The 14,514-nt window shown below is 37.2% G+C and overlaps 1 protein-coding gene across 1 annotated transcript in view; it reads right to left on the reverse strand.

The window, feature by feature from the left end:
- Positions 1 to 1,506: 1,506 nt before the first annotated feature.
- EED (embryonic ectoderm development) overlaps positions 1,507 to 14,514 on the reverse strand; it is a 17,160-nt gene continuing 4,152 nt past the window's right edge. The window contains exons 3-12 of the mRNA XM_063148745.1: positions 10,283 to 10,375; positions 9,310 to 9,375; positions 8,500 to 8,625; positions 8,300 to 8,381; positions 6,633 to 6,724; positions 5,631 to 5,764; positions 4,425 to 4,530; positions 3,497 to 3,655; positions 2,883 to 2,956; positions 1,507 to 1,835 (exon numbers count right to left, since the gene is read on the reverse strand). Of these exons, the coding sequence (XP_063004815.1) occupies positions 1,709 to 1,835; positions 2,883 to 2,956; positions 3,497 to 3,655; positions 4,425 to 4,530; positions 5,631 to 5,764; positions 6,633 to 6,724; positions 8,300 to 8,381; positions 8,500 to 8,625; positions 9,310 to 9,375; positions 10,283 to 10,375 (1,059 nt within the window). The 3' untranslated portion in view covers positions 1,507 to 1,708. The remainder of the gene's footprint in view (positions 1,836 to 2,882; positions 2,957 to 3,496; positions 3,656 to 4,424; positions 4,531 to 5,630; positions 5,765 to 6,632; positions 6,725 to 8,299; positions 8,382 to 8,499; positions 8,626 to 9,309; positions 9,376 to 10,282; positions 10,376 to 14,514) is intronic.

A 14,514-nucleotide genomic window follows, 5' to 3' on the forward strand; every position in this document is an offset into this window, starting at 1 on the left:
GTACTATGCCAGCAGTTCTGTAAGTGCAGGAAGTTAAACACTTTCTCCAGGCTCCAGTCTCACCTGTCTCCTTCACCTGATCTGTGTTCAACTGTGCAGGAATTTCAGTTTCCTCCCTCCAGTACTCGGGCTTCTACATGGTTCCACCCAACTCTGGTTTTACACTTGGCTTCCTGACCATGTCCTCTTGACCAGACACTCATAGGCACAAGAAAGATCATACTGGCCATGTGGCTTGTGCAAGAAAAACAAGGTCCAAAATCCAGCTCAATTAAATCCTCGTTTTGGATGGACCTGTGGTACTACTGCACTTCCCCAGTAGTAAGATCAAGGATTTAAAAGAGGAAAAAAGAAAAACAATTATATACTACAAACTAAAATTTGTCAACTGCTTGTCAGTCAGTTGTTCTGGGCTTCATTTTTTTCAGGTTTCCAAGGACACAAATCAAAACTAGTTTAGTCATATTACTTCCAACTGAACAGGTAGTTTATCTAACTAGAGCATTTACAAGCTTCCCAAACTGTAACAAACAGAAAAAAGCAGTATCTTGAAAAATGAAAAGTCAGATATGCACTTAAGAAGTCAGCAGCAGACAGGACTACTTAATCTACTGATCAGAAAGGCACCATAATACTAACAACAACAGTGTAATTGTATTTACATCATAACTCAGAACATTCTTCTCATGTAATATGCTATGTTAAAGGATAAAGGCAGGGAAAGGGAAAAAAAAGTATGTAAATGGTTCAGCCTCAATAAATGTTATTTACTTCCTCATTCAGGTGCACATAGCTATTGAGCAATGTCCTGGACCACTTTTTTAACACAGACATGAGCATTTCAGCTACCTGCTGACAAGAGACACACAAGTGTTTTGAACACAGATTATCACTGCTAATAATTTCTGCCACCTTATCTATTTCCCCCTTTCATTTTTATTAACTGTACACACATTTTAATCCTATATGAAATATGATTGATTTTAGAATTCATTATTCCTAAGGCAAGTAAAAACATTGAGGAGGTTATTTGGGAATACTGACAATAGAGGCAATTAAAATATATTTCCAAAAACTAACTTTTAGATAAATGCAGTAACTAGACAGAAATCAACAGAACAATGTGATCCATAAAACAAAGCCAATAATGTTTTTATCCCACTAGTCATTAACATATATGGCGAGAAGCAAATACCAGTTTGAGATTACAAAAGATTAAATCAATTTCAATCTGCAACTAACTTAAAGAATGAGTTCAAAGTATTTTTAGGAATTGTTTAACAATTGTTTATATTATATTCTTAAGAGTAGCATTTCCTTTGTGTTGTCCCTGAATTAAAGCTTCATTAGGTTTTATAAAGAAAGGCACAAAATACAACTGCAAGCATAAATATACAAAACTTCTAGCAAGTTGACATACATTCATGTGTTAACTCTAACAAAGAAATTTCCTAGGCCATAAGTGAAAGCTTCTTGTGGGAAATAATTAATATGGACAATTCAGAAAACTTTACAAAAATACTTCTTTTTATTAAAAGCAGCAATTTCAAGCAGAACAATACAGAGAATGTAAACATCACTAAGTCCAGCTCCAGCCTGCTGAACCTTCAAGAGAGTCTACACTAAATGCATCTACTGTACTAGCATGTTAACAGACTATATTATAATTTGAAAATATATTTTCTTCTATGAATTAAGAAAAAGTACTTTATCGTAATCTGTCCCAGCGCCAGATACTGGCATCATCACACACAGCTATAAGGATACTGCTGTCCCTGCTAAAACTGGTCTGTCGGATGGCAGCAACACATTTAGGGTGAGTAAGAGTTGTACACCTAGAAAGCAAAGAAAATATTCAGCTGCAGAGTTAAATCTTCCTACTACATTATGGAGCACTGTTTCAGTAATCCCTTATTTATGTGACCTAGGAGGAATTGAAGCCAACAGGATTATGGCCTTCACGGTGTATTTTGTATTCCAGATGAGGACTTGGGACAGCAGTTTCCTGTTCACACACAGCTGTTTCTCATCCACCCAATTTTTAGTAAAGCCAAGATTGAAAGCTTATTGACTCAAATTATTTAGGACTTCATAATCAGTGTTATTTCACAGGGTTAGGAATGAAAAATCAGAATCATGTGATTAAACACTGCTGCACTTCCAGGAATTTTATACATTAATGTATTCATTTATACATATTTACATGAATTATATATATAAATACATAAAGATATGTATAATACATCATATAGGGTATATAAAAATAAAATGCATAAAGCATTTATATATACAGTGTATATCCATTTTATATACAACGTTTTTTGGGAGTGGCTTTGTTTGGGGCCTTTTTTTGTGTTCAGGCTTTTTTTGCATTTGTATGTTCACAGACATACATACATACCTATATGTATCTAAGAGACACGCTGTGAAATTGCCTGGCAGCACAGCTGAGGAAGTGGAAAGCCACAGTGTTTTCTCCACACTGTGCTCATAGCTCACCTTCACACCCTCCTTTATTACTCCAGTCCTGTCACCTATCTCGCCTTTGTCATGTGCTACACCCACCTAGCACATCTTCTCCTAATGGCTTTGCAAAATTTCCACCCAATTAGCGAAAACTCTGTGAGAAATAAATTGCCTTTTACTGTATCTATGCACGATAGGCAGCACAATCCAACTGGGACCTCTTGACATTAATAAAATATAATTTATAAATCAGTGAGATAAAATAAACATTAACCTTCAGGGGCTCACAATGTTTATTTCCTTACTAATTATCATGGAAAGTAAGTAGTACAGTAAAGAATTTCTCTCTAATCAGGAAAGAAAAAAGAAAAGGAGCCCAACTCTCTGTCTTAGCAAAAACAAAATAAAGTACTCACTTGGCTTTGTGTGGATCCTCTATTTCTAAATCCCAAACATAAAGTTTGCCAACCTGATTGCCCAGAGCAAGCATCTTAAAAAGAAAGCAGAGGATAAAGAGGTTTTAAAATATTCCCTCAAAGAATAAATTCAGACATTTATAAAGGCTCTAGGGCTGATAAATTGTGTGTGAACATTTAAACATGAATGACTTAATAAGTTTGTTGGAGGAGTCAAAAAGGCTGTAGAACAATCTCTGCAGACAGGGGATGAAGACATCAGGAAACTTATTTCTGGTGGATAATTAGTATTTCTTTTATGGAGTTTTTTCCCACAGGTAGAACCCAGAATGAAAAATCTGGAGCTCTTTACTTGTAGCAGCTGTAGTAGGAATTTTGCTTTTTAAGTACAAGCTGCTTACCCACACACCCTGGCAGGTGACAAAATTCTCAGCACACTCCCCAAAATCATTTAACACAAGATAGTAATTTAATCTGCAGGTTCATATAATGTCCCTTACAGCAAACCATGATGTTTCTCAAATATCACATGAACCAAGACCTTTCCTATACCCATAAACATGTAACCAATGAAAAGCTACACACCTTCAAATACAGCAAAGTCAGACACATACCTTTTGCCAGAAATCCATTGAAAATCTCATGTACCATATGTCACACTGGCTATAGTCAAATCTCCCAAGAATGGTCACATTTGACTCACTGGGCTTGATTTTATCTATATCATCTTCCATCTTGCCAGGCTTCCAGCAAACAATGGCATTTTCACAAGACTGGGGTGAAACAATGAAAAGAAAAATCACCTGTAATTTATACTGCAGAATCAGTCCAACTAGAAGCAAACATTTCATCTCACATCTTCCCCAATGACATTATGAAAAGCAGAACTGAAAATCTCACCTCTGCCCTTAGATCACAGCCACATCACCAATAACAGTCACTGTCCATTGCTGGCAACCCGATGCCCTCCCAGCTTTGCCAGGGAATGGGATTGCAGGGGCCCTCCCTCCCCGCTTCAGATGGAGAGCCCAGATGGCTCAAACACAATTTCACAAGCAGCCTAAACATCCATTGGTTGGAGGATTGTTTACCCAATCCCTTTGACCAACAGGTTGGTGCACTCACCAATTGCTGGCATCAAGGCAGGAGGACTGCCTGCTTTAATAGCTGCAAGCCAATGTTACAAATGGACACAACACATAAATCAAAGTTACTCCATTATGGCTACTCCTCATCTCACTCTTTAGCAGGATCCCGAAATAGTATCTCGAGATTCCCTTTCCATATGTTCTGTGCAGATCCTGGTTAGCCAGAAACCCTTTACTTGTAACAAAGTACAGCTGTAGTAAGAATTTTGCTTTTTAAGTATAAGCTGCTTACCCACAGATCCTAACAGGTGACAAAATTCCCAGCACACTCCACAAAATCATTTGACACAAGATAGTAATTTAACCTAAGATCCACAAGCTAATAAAATTTCTAAGGTTTAGGATCCTCAGGACCAACAAATAAATGTAACACAGCTGAAAAATGCAGCATTACCTTGGAAAGAATTAGGTCTCCCAGCCACCGTACACAGTCAACATAGTTTCTATGTATGTCTCTTGTAGAAAAGTCAGGAAAGTGAATTTTCTGGGAAACAAAAGGCCTATGGAGAAAATTGCCAAGTGAGGTTCAGAAAAATAAATGCAGAAGCACAAGTGTAATTTTTAATAACCAGTTTTAACATATTTCAATGTTAAAAGAACAAGCCCAGCTTTTTAACAGTTTTATAACAAAGTAGATTTTGTATGCAGCTTGTTTTTCTTTTTAATAGTAATAGAACAGTCCTTGTTTTCATCCTCATTCCTAATGAAATAACTAAGTTTCTCATGTAAAAGACTGTGCAGAGATAGTGCTGAGTAAAACTACTCCTTCAGATGCTGAATACAATGCCTGTCACCAAATACTTCAAGAACTAATTAAAGCTCAGTCTTCCTGATGCTGCTGCTGCAACATCCAAATTGTTAAATAGAAATGCACACTTAAAAAAAAAAATTATCATTTTAAGAAAGCACGCTAAAAAGCATCATTTAATATTTGGTAACATTACCAAAAAAAGCCAGAGTATTTTCACAGCTAGTCTCATTGCTGAACATGTTCACTGTGTTTTAGACTCTTCAATTCTCTCAATGGTTTAACTGGAAGTTAAGATCAAAAAGTTGAAGAACTTCATAAAGAAGGATTTATCTATCATGTATCTAATTGTTATGTTTACTTGATAATTTACTCATAGCTGAGGTCAAACCAGAGAATGATGAAAATTAAAGTTATTACTATGTAAATGGTTTTTTCCCCACCCCAAAGTAAAATAATACACAATAATTAGCTACTCAATATAAGATTATTTGACACATTTAATTACACAGATTTGATTCCCTTCTAGAAATTTTGAGATGAGATGATATGAAGAAAAATACTGACATCTTGAAATGCATGAAATACAAGCCTTAAGATAATAATTTTAGATATTTTCTAGTCTAGGAAATAAGAAATAATTGAGATATTTAAAAATAAAAAAATTTGGGACTTTGAATCAGAATTCAATAAAATCCCAGTGAAGCAAAAAACAATAAGACAAACAATCTAGTGAGATTCAGCATCCACATCACTACCCAAAAACTCCCAACATGGAAAGGAATTAACCTGGACTGTTGATAGGAGTATTCATGTGTTGTAAAGACAGACAAGGAGATGAAGACTACATACCTGTTGGTTTTGTTTGGGTTGTACTCATAAGACTCTTTGATAGCATTAATCATTCTCTTAGAATTAATTCTCCAGAGTTTTAGAGAGTGATCCATCCCACAGGACATGATTTTTTCACCAAGAAGATCGTAATCCTATGTATATAAAATAATTTTGAACATTCCCACTCTACGCTGCATTATATCAACTCAGATTTTATTCCATCATTTCCATCTAAACAGCATTTTATGCATAGAGCATGCAATAAAACCGAATATTTCAAATAGAAAAACGCTAAGAATGTAATCCAGCTCACTGCAAAGCAGCACAGCATCTTAATTATTATATTTAGTCTCTCTCAAGAGAGACATATTCAACAGCACTGAGAGTGAATCTACAGCTAGTTCTCCTCCTTCACTAAGTTCCCTAGGAGCAACTTTGGCAGAATTCCAGGGCTACAACATGGGTGATTAATAAGTGTCAGGTTTCCTCCAGATGCACCCCTCACCTTTCACAACAGGTCAGATAACAGGAATGGAAAGAGCTCTTAAGAACAGCATATTAAAAGTTAACTATTCTAGTTGATGTTTGCTGGGTACCAGTGTCTGTTCACAGCCACTGAAAAACAATTTAACTTGAACAACTTCTTTCCTTCACCACCATGTCTCTCCAGGTTTATTTGCTTATGCTGCTTTGACTTGATGAGAACTCAAGACCTTCAAAAGTGGGACCATCATGAAATGTTTTTTACTCTTTCTAGCCCCACTGAGCCCTATTTTGCTCACTTCTAGGCTGCACTGTGAGTAAAGCAGCTACTGAAACACACAGATCCTGTCTATAAGAGGTGGCCACATCAACCAAACCACCTGACATTTAAAGCTGTCTATCCCCTTAAAACAGTATTTATGCACTTCCAGGTGGTTATTTTAAAGTAGCTCTAATATCTAAACAGTGCACAAAAGGATAGGAAGTGCTTACTACCCTTTGTAAATCTAAATCACTGACCCACAGTCTTCCACTTACTGCACTTAACACCTCATCCCTGTGCCCTTCTACTCCTCCAAATATTGCAACCAGCGTGTCTGTCTGGATGTTCCACAGTCTCAATGCATGATCTATAAAGAACAAATAGAATTACATGCTGCTTTTTATATGCACATTTAAATAATATATTTCAGCTTAACAACTTTAAGTAACAGGTTTTTAGGTCAAAAATGCACTTAATTCTTCTTTTTTTTTTTTGTTAGAAACAAAAGAATTGCATTAACTGAAATTGCTATTATAACTAACTTACTGTTATAAGTAATTCCGTAATTGAAAAAGTGTGCCCACCCCCTTCCCTAGGGGAAGTTTCTAGCAAAAACACACTTGGATCTTTAGATCATCCAAAAAGCAAAGGAAAGTCTGATCTGACAAATATGCTTTTAGTCAGTCATAAGAACAATTTTATGTATCAAAAAATGCTAGAATTCCTTTCTGCCATTCTAATCAACTTTCAGAAAAGTTGTGATTTTCCATCCTTTAACTTTTAGGACATTATTCTTGGTGAACCACAGTCAGTAAGGGAGAGAAAAACTGTTTACATAAATAATATGTAGTCTAAAGTCAATTAGACTAATCCACTCACTTGAAGAAAGTTTTAACAATTTGTAATGAAGAACCTCTAGCGTATCTCCCATTTGGAAATGGGAACCTCTAGAGTACTTCCCTGTTGGATTCCACAAGTACATTGCATTGAATTACAGCAACACCCAAAATCCCAGCAGGGAAACAGGTGGCCACGCAGTCCCAAATGTTTTCCTCCCTTTTTAATAATCTCTCAGCCAAGCAGTTCTAACAGCCCAAATATTCTCCTGCCATGTGCCTTCTCAGCAATAGCACCTGGTCCAGAGATTGTACATTAAAACTTTTAGTACTATGGCTGATGTCAAAACATTATTACAAAGAGAACCTAAAAAATACACAGCAACTGGATGTTTACAGACCCACAGCACCACATTGACCATTACAAGCATCAGAGAGCTTCCCAACTCCTGTTCTCATATAGCTTCATCAGTAAGTTCAAATATACTAAAGTCAAAAGTCCCCTTAAGTGAATGTTTCCAACTCAAAAATTCCTGAAGGCTATCTCATTGTGGCAGATCATTCCCTTACTTAACAGAACAGTCAAGATCAGGAAGTTGTGACTGTTAGAATTTTCTGGACAAGCCCATAGGACACTACACCAAAAACTTCCTTTACTGAAATGCTTTTTACACAGAGTCCAATTAAAGTTCCCAAGCAACAGACAATGCAAGTTTTTTCCCCGTGAACAGGATGGTGAATGCTGTTTGCAACGTTAAGAGGTCCCCACTAGATGGCAACATGATTCAACAATTGAAAAAACTTCAATTAACTGTCAGAAAGTGAAGAGCAAACCCAAGGCTCAGGATTCTTCTTCCCTAAAAAGCAGCACTATTCACAATCCCTTTGCACCATAGCTGGAGTTATGGTTGCAGGCCATGGATTTAGTAGGTATAAAATATATAGCCATGTAAAAGCATGATTTGCTCTCAACTTTCAAAGTGAGCTTGTTCAGTGCTATTCATAAAAAAAAAAAAAATTCATGGAAGTTTTTGGCCACATTCAAGACCAAACTCCAACCCAAAGTATCCCCATTTATACAAAAAACAACAGAGGTTTTTCCTCACCTTTGCTTACAGATAAAAGAAGATTTGGATCTCTTGGATGGAATTTCAGTTCATTGATTGCATTTCCATGGCCCACATAGTGCTGGGATAGAATTCAGAGACGAAGTTACCATTTCTCCACATGTTTACATGTACTTGGAAGAAAAAAGTGTCATACCTTACTAAAACACAAGCTGTATCCTAAAGTTGTGAACACTCACCTTTATGCACTGCATTGTAATGGGATTAATTATCCTAATAATACCCCTGGATCCTGCCACAGCCAGAAGAGGATGGCTTGTATTGCTATCATATGTCCATGCACAGGTATAGAAATTTTCATCTGCCTACAATGCCACAAGTTAAGGATCACAGAACAGGAGATTTTTTTTTTTTACAACATTTTATTTTAAACAAACCTGTAGCTATTTTATTTAAGTGCCCAGGAGTCTCCGCGGGATCCAATAAGAAAGAAACACATTCAGTTATACACCTGCAAATACCAGCAACATCACCTTTTCTACAGATGTTGATTTCCTCACTCCTGTTCCATAACATAAAAGGAACACCTTGTCTTTCATAGCATCACCTTTGATTGGGAATAATGAATCATGACCAAGTTCACAAGTTAATGACTTTTGTACTGCAAACGATCAACACAAATTATTAACACTTCAGAGCATGAAACACAATTGTTATGCTTTAAAGTCAGTTCCAATTCACAGGGAAACACTGTAAAGCAGGGAAATATTATACAAATATTAGTGTTGGGAAGATTAAACTGATGGAGAATCAGTTTTCAAATATTTTAATACAGTCTAGTCCCTGAGTCTGCGTTTTTAACATTTTTTCAATAGGAGGGATTCTAGGATGTGGGAAAGAGGCAAGACTTGGACCTAACATAAAGAATGCACCACATGAGCAAAGTATTAAATCACAGACAAAACATTTTCATGTTTTTTCCACCAAAGCCTCTTGGTTTTTCATAAAGAAACACAGCAAACACATGGGTATTTAACTTAAAAGGATACATCAGCATCCACGTAAGACTGCAACAGACGGATTTCCCCTTGGGAATGACATTCATATAAAGTAACCTGGAGAAAAAAAACCCAAAATAAGTAAGTGGAGAGACTGCTGCTTAGTTGTAATATTTCAAAAGGAAATCACATGCACCCATCCATTGACTGCCTGATGGGGAGAGGGAGAGTGCCTCTATAGTTTAGATTTCATCCATCATCCATTTGTTTACCAGGTGGAAATGGTTTGATAAAAGAATGCCCATGGCAGTTTCATTAAAGCACCATTCCAGGACTTGTCAGCTGTCCTTCCCAGATACTGAAGTCTATTATTTGAATTGCCTTAATAATAAGATAAACTCTTGCTGGAATTAATTATTACAGTTATCTCTAATGTGACTTGGTCTTGTAATGAGTCATTGATACCTTGCTTAAACTTAGTGTTTCTGGTGACTTGCCAGGCAGAACAAACCTAGAAATGAAACACTTCTTATTTATTCACAACACTTGCATAAAATGCACTTCTCAGGGGTTATTTTAAAGACTGAAATGACATCAAACATTGTTCAGAGGAAGTCTATGAATTCCCTCCACACAGGCCATGAATTTAGCTACTGAGCTGGCTGGCATCAGCCAGCCACTGTTACAGACAGTTCTCATCCTCTATATATGAGTACATTACTTATGAAGAGTAATTTTATTAAGAAGATACATTTAAGCACCTCTCTTCCTCATCCCATATGCATACTACTGTAAGACTTTTCTCTTTATTCCATAGCTTAATTACCAAATAGCTAACATGACTTCATGGAATAATCCAAAGGATGCAGCTCTCCCAGACAACAGATGCTACAGATCTTAGAAATACATCTGTTTATATTAAGTATTGCATGTCCATACCAAACACAGGTAAAGGGATTGCTTGGAAACAGGAATGCATGCAGAACCACACAGAAGGGCGTATGATGAAAAACAGATTACTCACTCTGTTGCTGCCTACAGTGGCAAAAACAAGAGGATCACCTTCTTTACTGTGCCAGTTAAACTGGACTCCAAACAGAGGCTGGCCATGGTCCTCCTATACGTGTAAAGTAAGTTTAGAGATTAAAAACCCAGCAAAACCCACAAGCACATCATTGCTGTGAAATTCAACAGTTTCACTGACAATTTTCCCTCCTCAAACTAATGGGTTCACAGCCAGTATAATTTTAGACAGTGAACAGTTAACAATCATAGTTTTGTAACGCCACATTTTACCTTGACTGTCTTAAAGGGAGGTTAAAGGAATACTCTGACAAACACACACCTCCCTTTTCTTTCTCTACGAACCTTTTAAAAAGTAAATGGGAAGAACTGTTGTCTCAGTCATGCCTAGAAGCTGGCAGAACTCCCAAGCTGTACTTGCAGCTCTAGTATTTTGGTTTACAATTTTCAGTAAGGCAAACTCTGCATCTAAGGTCATTTTCTATCATAATTACTTATACACAAGGATTTGCAACTTCACAGAGAAGAATTACCAAGAGAGAGAAGAATTATATTGGTATAAGGATGGAAAACAGCCACATTTCACTATTACATTACAGTTAGGTCTTGTAACTTTGTCACAGACACAAGGAACTCTCTCCAGTGTGTCACAATACTGCTACAAAGTTCATGTCTACAAAATGTTTTCAGATGTTTTACAAATAGTTACCAGAGAAATGCCAAGTATTATTTTTATACAACTTACATCAGTTTGAGAGAAAAAAAAAAGGAGGTATGTTTATGAATTGTGATGAATATGGTGGTGCTTGTTAATAATTGATAACAGTATTTTGGCCTGTCCTGACAGGATGTTTTCAGCAAGAATAATGTTCATTAAAGTGCCTCCCCACAGGGGACTGTCTGGGACAGTGCAGGCAGGAAGGAAGTGTCTCATGATGGCTGTTCAGCAGCCTTCAAATGGCAGCACTTCAGAGACAACACCAGAAGTACCAGCCCTGGCAGCTCTGGCCTATCCAAAACCAAAGAATAAATTCGAGGAGGGGGTGTGAGTAGGGAGTCTAACACTCCTTAGTAAAAGAAAAGTAAAGGAAGTCTGGAAAATTTTTAAATAGCATTATTTACTGACAAAGGCAGTATCTGTTATTAACAGAAATAACTAGAAGAGCTAGAAAGAGAGAGCAGAAAATCTTTCAGAGATTAAGGCCCTCCTGCAATTCCTAAGACAGATAACTTTCAAAGCTCAATACCCATTAAAAAGAATTGTTCAAAGCTTAACTCAAAGTATTACTGATCATAACACAAAAGCACAAACTAATGGCTTCATGAGATGAGGAATATAGGATATTAAGAAAGGGAAAAGCAGCAGGGCTCTTAGTAACCCCAGGACAGAAGGAAAAAGCAGGAATTCAGTACTGCAAAGCATTACAGTTGAACTAGAAATGAAGAATGAGGAAAACCATAAGCCATAATATTGCATACACATGGCCACGATTTTTTGGTGTGCAATACATTTATTATTTTTACTTTTTAGCAAGAAATTTATTAATTTTACTTGGTAGCCTAAAATTTTGAGTGTATTTAAGTCTTGTTTGAAGAGAATGGCTGAGAGATCAAACTGAAAATGCTTAATAAAGTTTTTCCACTAATAATAACAACTTGGTTTCAAATTTCTGCCTGAAGGAGTTCCTGCTGCTGAACAGTGACTGCTTCTGACATATCACATGAAGATAATACAGGTAAAATGCATGGGCTCCCACTGCTTTATTACAGAGATATATTAGCAGGTTTTGCATTTGTTTTTCTGGAACAACCTTGCTCTCTGTTATACGCCCTGTTTCTGATACATTTAACAAAAGATGGAAAGTGAAAAGCCATATGTTTTTCACCCTCAAGACAGGATATTTTTCCAGCATACGGTGCAATAAGTTTCCGATTTTCTAGGTAGGACCCAGACTAAGGTGATAAGTAGAGATATATAACAGAGTGCTACACTGTTTCCACATTTTTATACTAGAGTACATACCTAAAGTATTTTGCAAGCTTTTTCAAAGAAAACCTATTTCCCTGGAAAAAATTACAGAGAAAGACAAGGGTCTTTAGTCTACTTACTTCACCCACACTACATTTCTCACACCAAGTGCTACAATCTCCAGGAGCCTGACTGTACATATTGCAGTTTTGCTGGTGTTTGATGGATAAAGCAGTCAGGCAGAGGCTCCTGCAGGAAGATACCAAGGTATCTGCAGAAGCTCTGCTCCTGTTTAAACTCCTAACATCCCCAGTGGTCAGAGACAGCACATAGCTATTTTGAAAATACTTGTCTGCTCTAATTTTTGTCCCAAGTGCTAAAGAATGAAGGAGATTTTCCAAAACATTGTATTCTAGGTGCTGTACACGATGGTTATGCTCAGATGCCAAGTATGCGACACAAATCTGACACTGGTTTGTACCGACAGAAGTGACCCAGATACCCGTCCAAAAGTGAAATTGTGAAATGCCATCTTGTCCCTGCTATGAATAAAGGGCACGAAACCCAAAGTACCCAGGTTCTTCATGCACTAGAGGAAGAAGGCAGAGAAGAAAACAGACCTATTGCTACAAAAGCAAATAAATAAACAATCAATAATGAATTCCAGCCTTACTCACTCAACACCAACTTGGGTTCAATCAAAGAGTAAGACCAGACCTGGTTTTAGACAGAAAGCAGTGAAGTCATTACGATGGCAAAAATAATCACCTGCATGAATGCCTTTTAATCTGTGTCACCCACACTGCCAGTGGGGAACCAACAACCCACACGTGCATTTCCAGCTCCCAGACGTGGAAGCAAGCCATTGTGGGCAGTGGGTGTAGTGACATTCAGTTTCCATTACACACCAACAAGCTAGAATTCTGCATGGCATTGCATACTGGTTCCCAGCTCAGGGGACAGCAAGGAGAAGCTGAGACAACACCAGGCTGCTTAGAACTTAAGCACACACCCTAACCAGAAGTAAAAGGTAGGGAAAATAATTGCATTGCTTTAAAGGGAGCACAACAAAGCAAAATATACAGTTTTCTGCCAAAAGATCTATCAGCAAGATATAGATGGATATATGAGGATGTGCAACTGTGCTAGCTGTTAGCTGTATATGCTCATTCATAAACCCTATTCCCATTCAGTCCACAGAAAGCAAAGATTTCTCAGTACATTTGACAAGTAACTTAGTACTTCATAAAGTAAAAAGACATTTTTTTATTTCCTGACATTTTCCAAGATTTTCCATTTTCTCTCCATTATTTTTGTTTTCCTGATGCTTAAATTTCACCCAAAATAACTCCCAAAGTAGTGTTTAAAACACATATTTAGCAAGCACTGAGTTTTTCAGGCTGAGTCATAACCATTTAACACTCAAAGCAGACAGTAATGGCCATATTTGCTTCCCAAAGGAAAAAACTAAAAAACAAAATAAGATGGGAAAACCAAAAGTACAAAAGTGGAAAAACATGTAATTTATACACCCCTAAAGAATCTTTAAATCATGTTGACCCTTCAATACCTGCATCTTGCAGCATAGTTCAAAATCATATAAACTAGAGGATATATATGACATGGTACTTAAACCCACATACAACATTCAATCATTAGAGTTTTCACCAGAATCTCTGCAAAGTTAGTATGGAAGAGCAGGAAAAGGAATAGAGGTTTCCTCAGTCATGAAGTAAAAAACCAAATTTGGCTGCTACCTAGGTCTTTGACTAACATGCACATCTCTTATTATTACCATTAATTTCAGACCAAAAAGAAACAGGGGAAAAAAGCTAATAATAATACCCCACTTAATTGAAATGCTACATTTACTCCCTCACAGCTTGATTCCACTTGCACAGGAATCTGTTTCCAGCCCTGATCCAAACCCAAGGAAGTCAGGGATTGCTTAGTTTCATAACTTGGTCTTTTGGATCACCCTGCAGTAGGGTCTGGATTGACAGTGGGGTGAGGGAATGTTTTCTTTTCCCAGAAGACACTTGGAAAGCAGTAACCCTTTTTGTCTGCAGACAGAAAACAAGCATGAGTAACAAAGCTCAGAACTTGTTAAAAGTTTGGGTGTCCAAAGGCCGGTGTCCGCGTTTGAAGTATGACTTGAAGCTGCAAATAGCACCATCCGCGGGGGCGACTCACAGGAACTGCTGCCTACCCTGGTGAAATGAAACAACTTCCCTTCCTCCTACACCCTCAAAGGCATGGAGGCA

This window comes from Melospiza melodia, chromosome 2, assembly GCF_035770615.1.
Source record: "Melospiza melodia melodia isolate bMelMel2 chromosome 2, bMelMel2.pri, whole genome shotgun sequence".
Lineage (NCBI taxonomy): Eukaryota > Metazoa > Chordata > Aves > Passeriformes > Passerellidae > Melospiza > Melospiza melodia.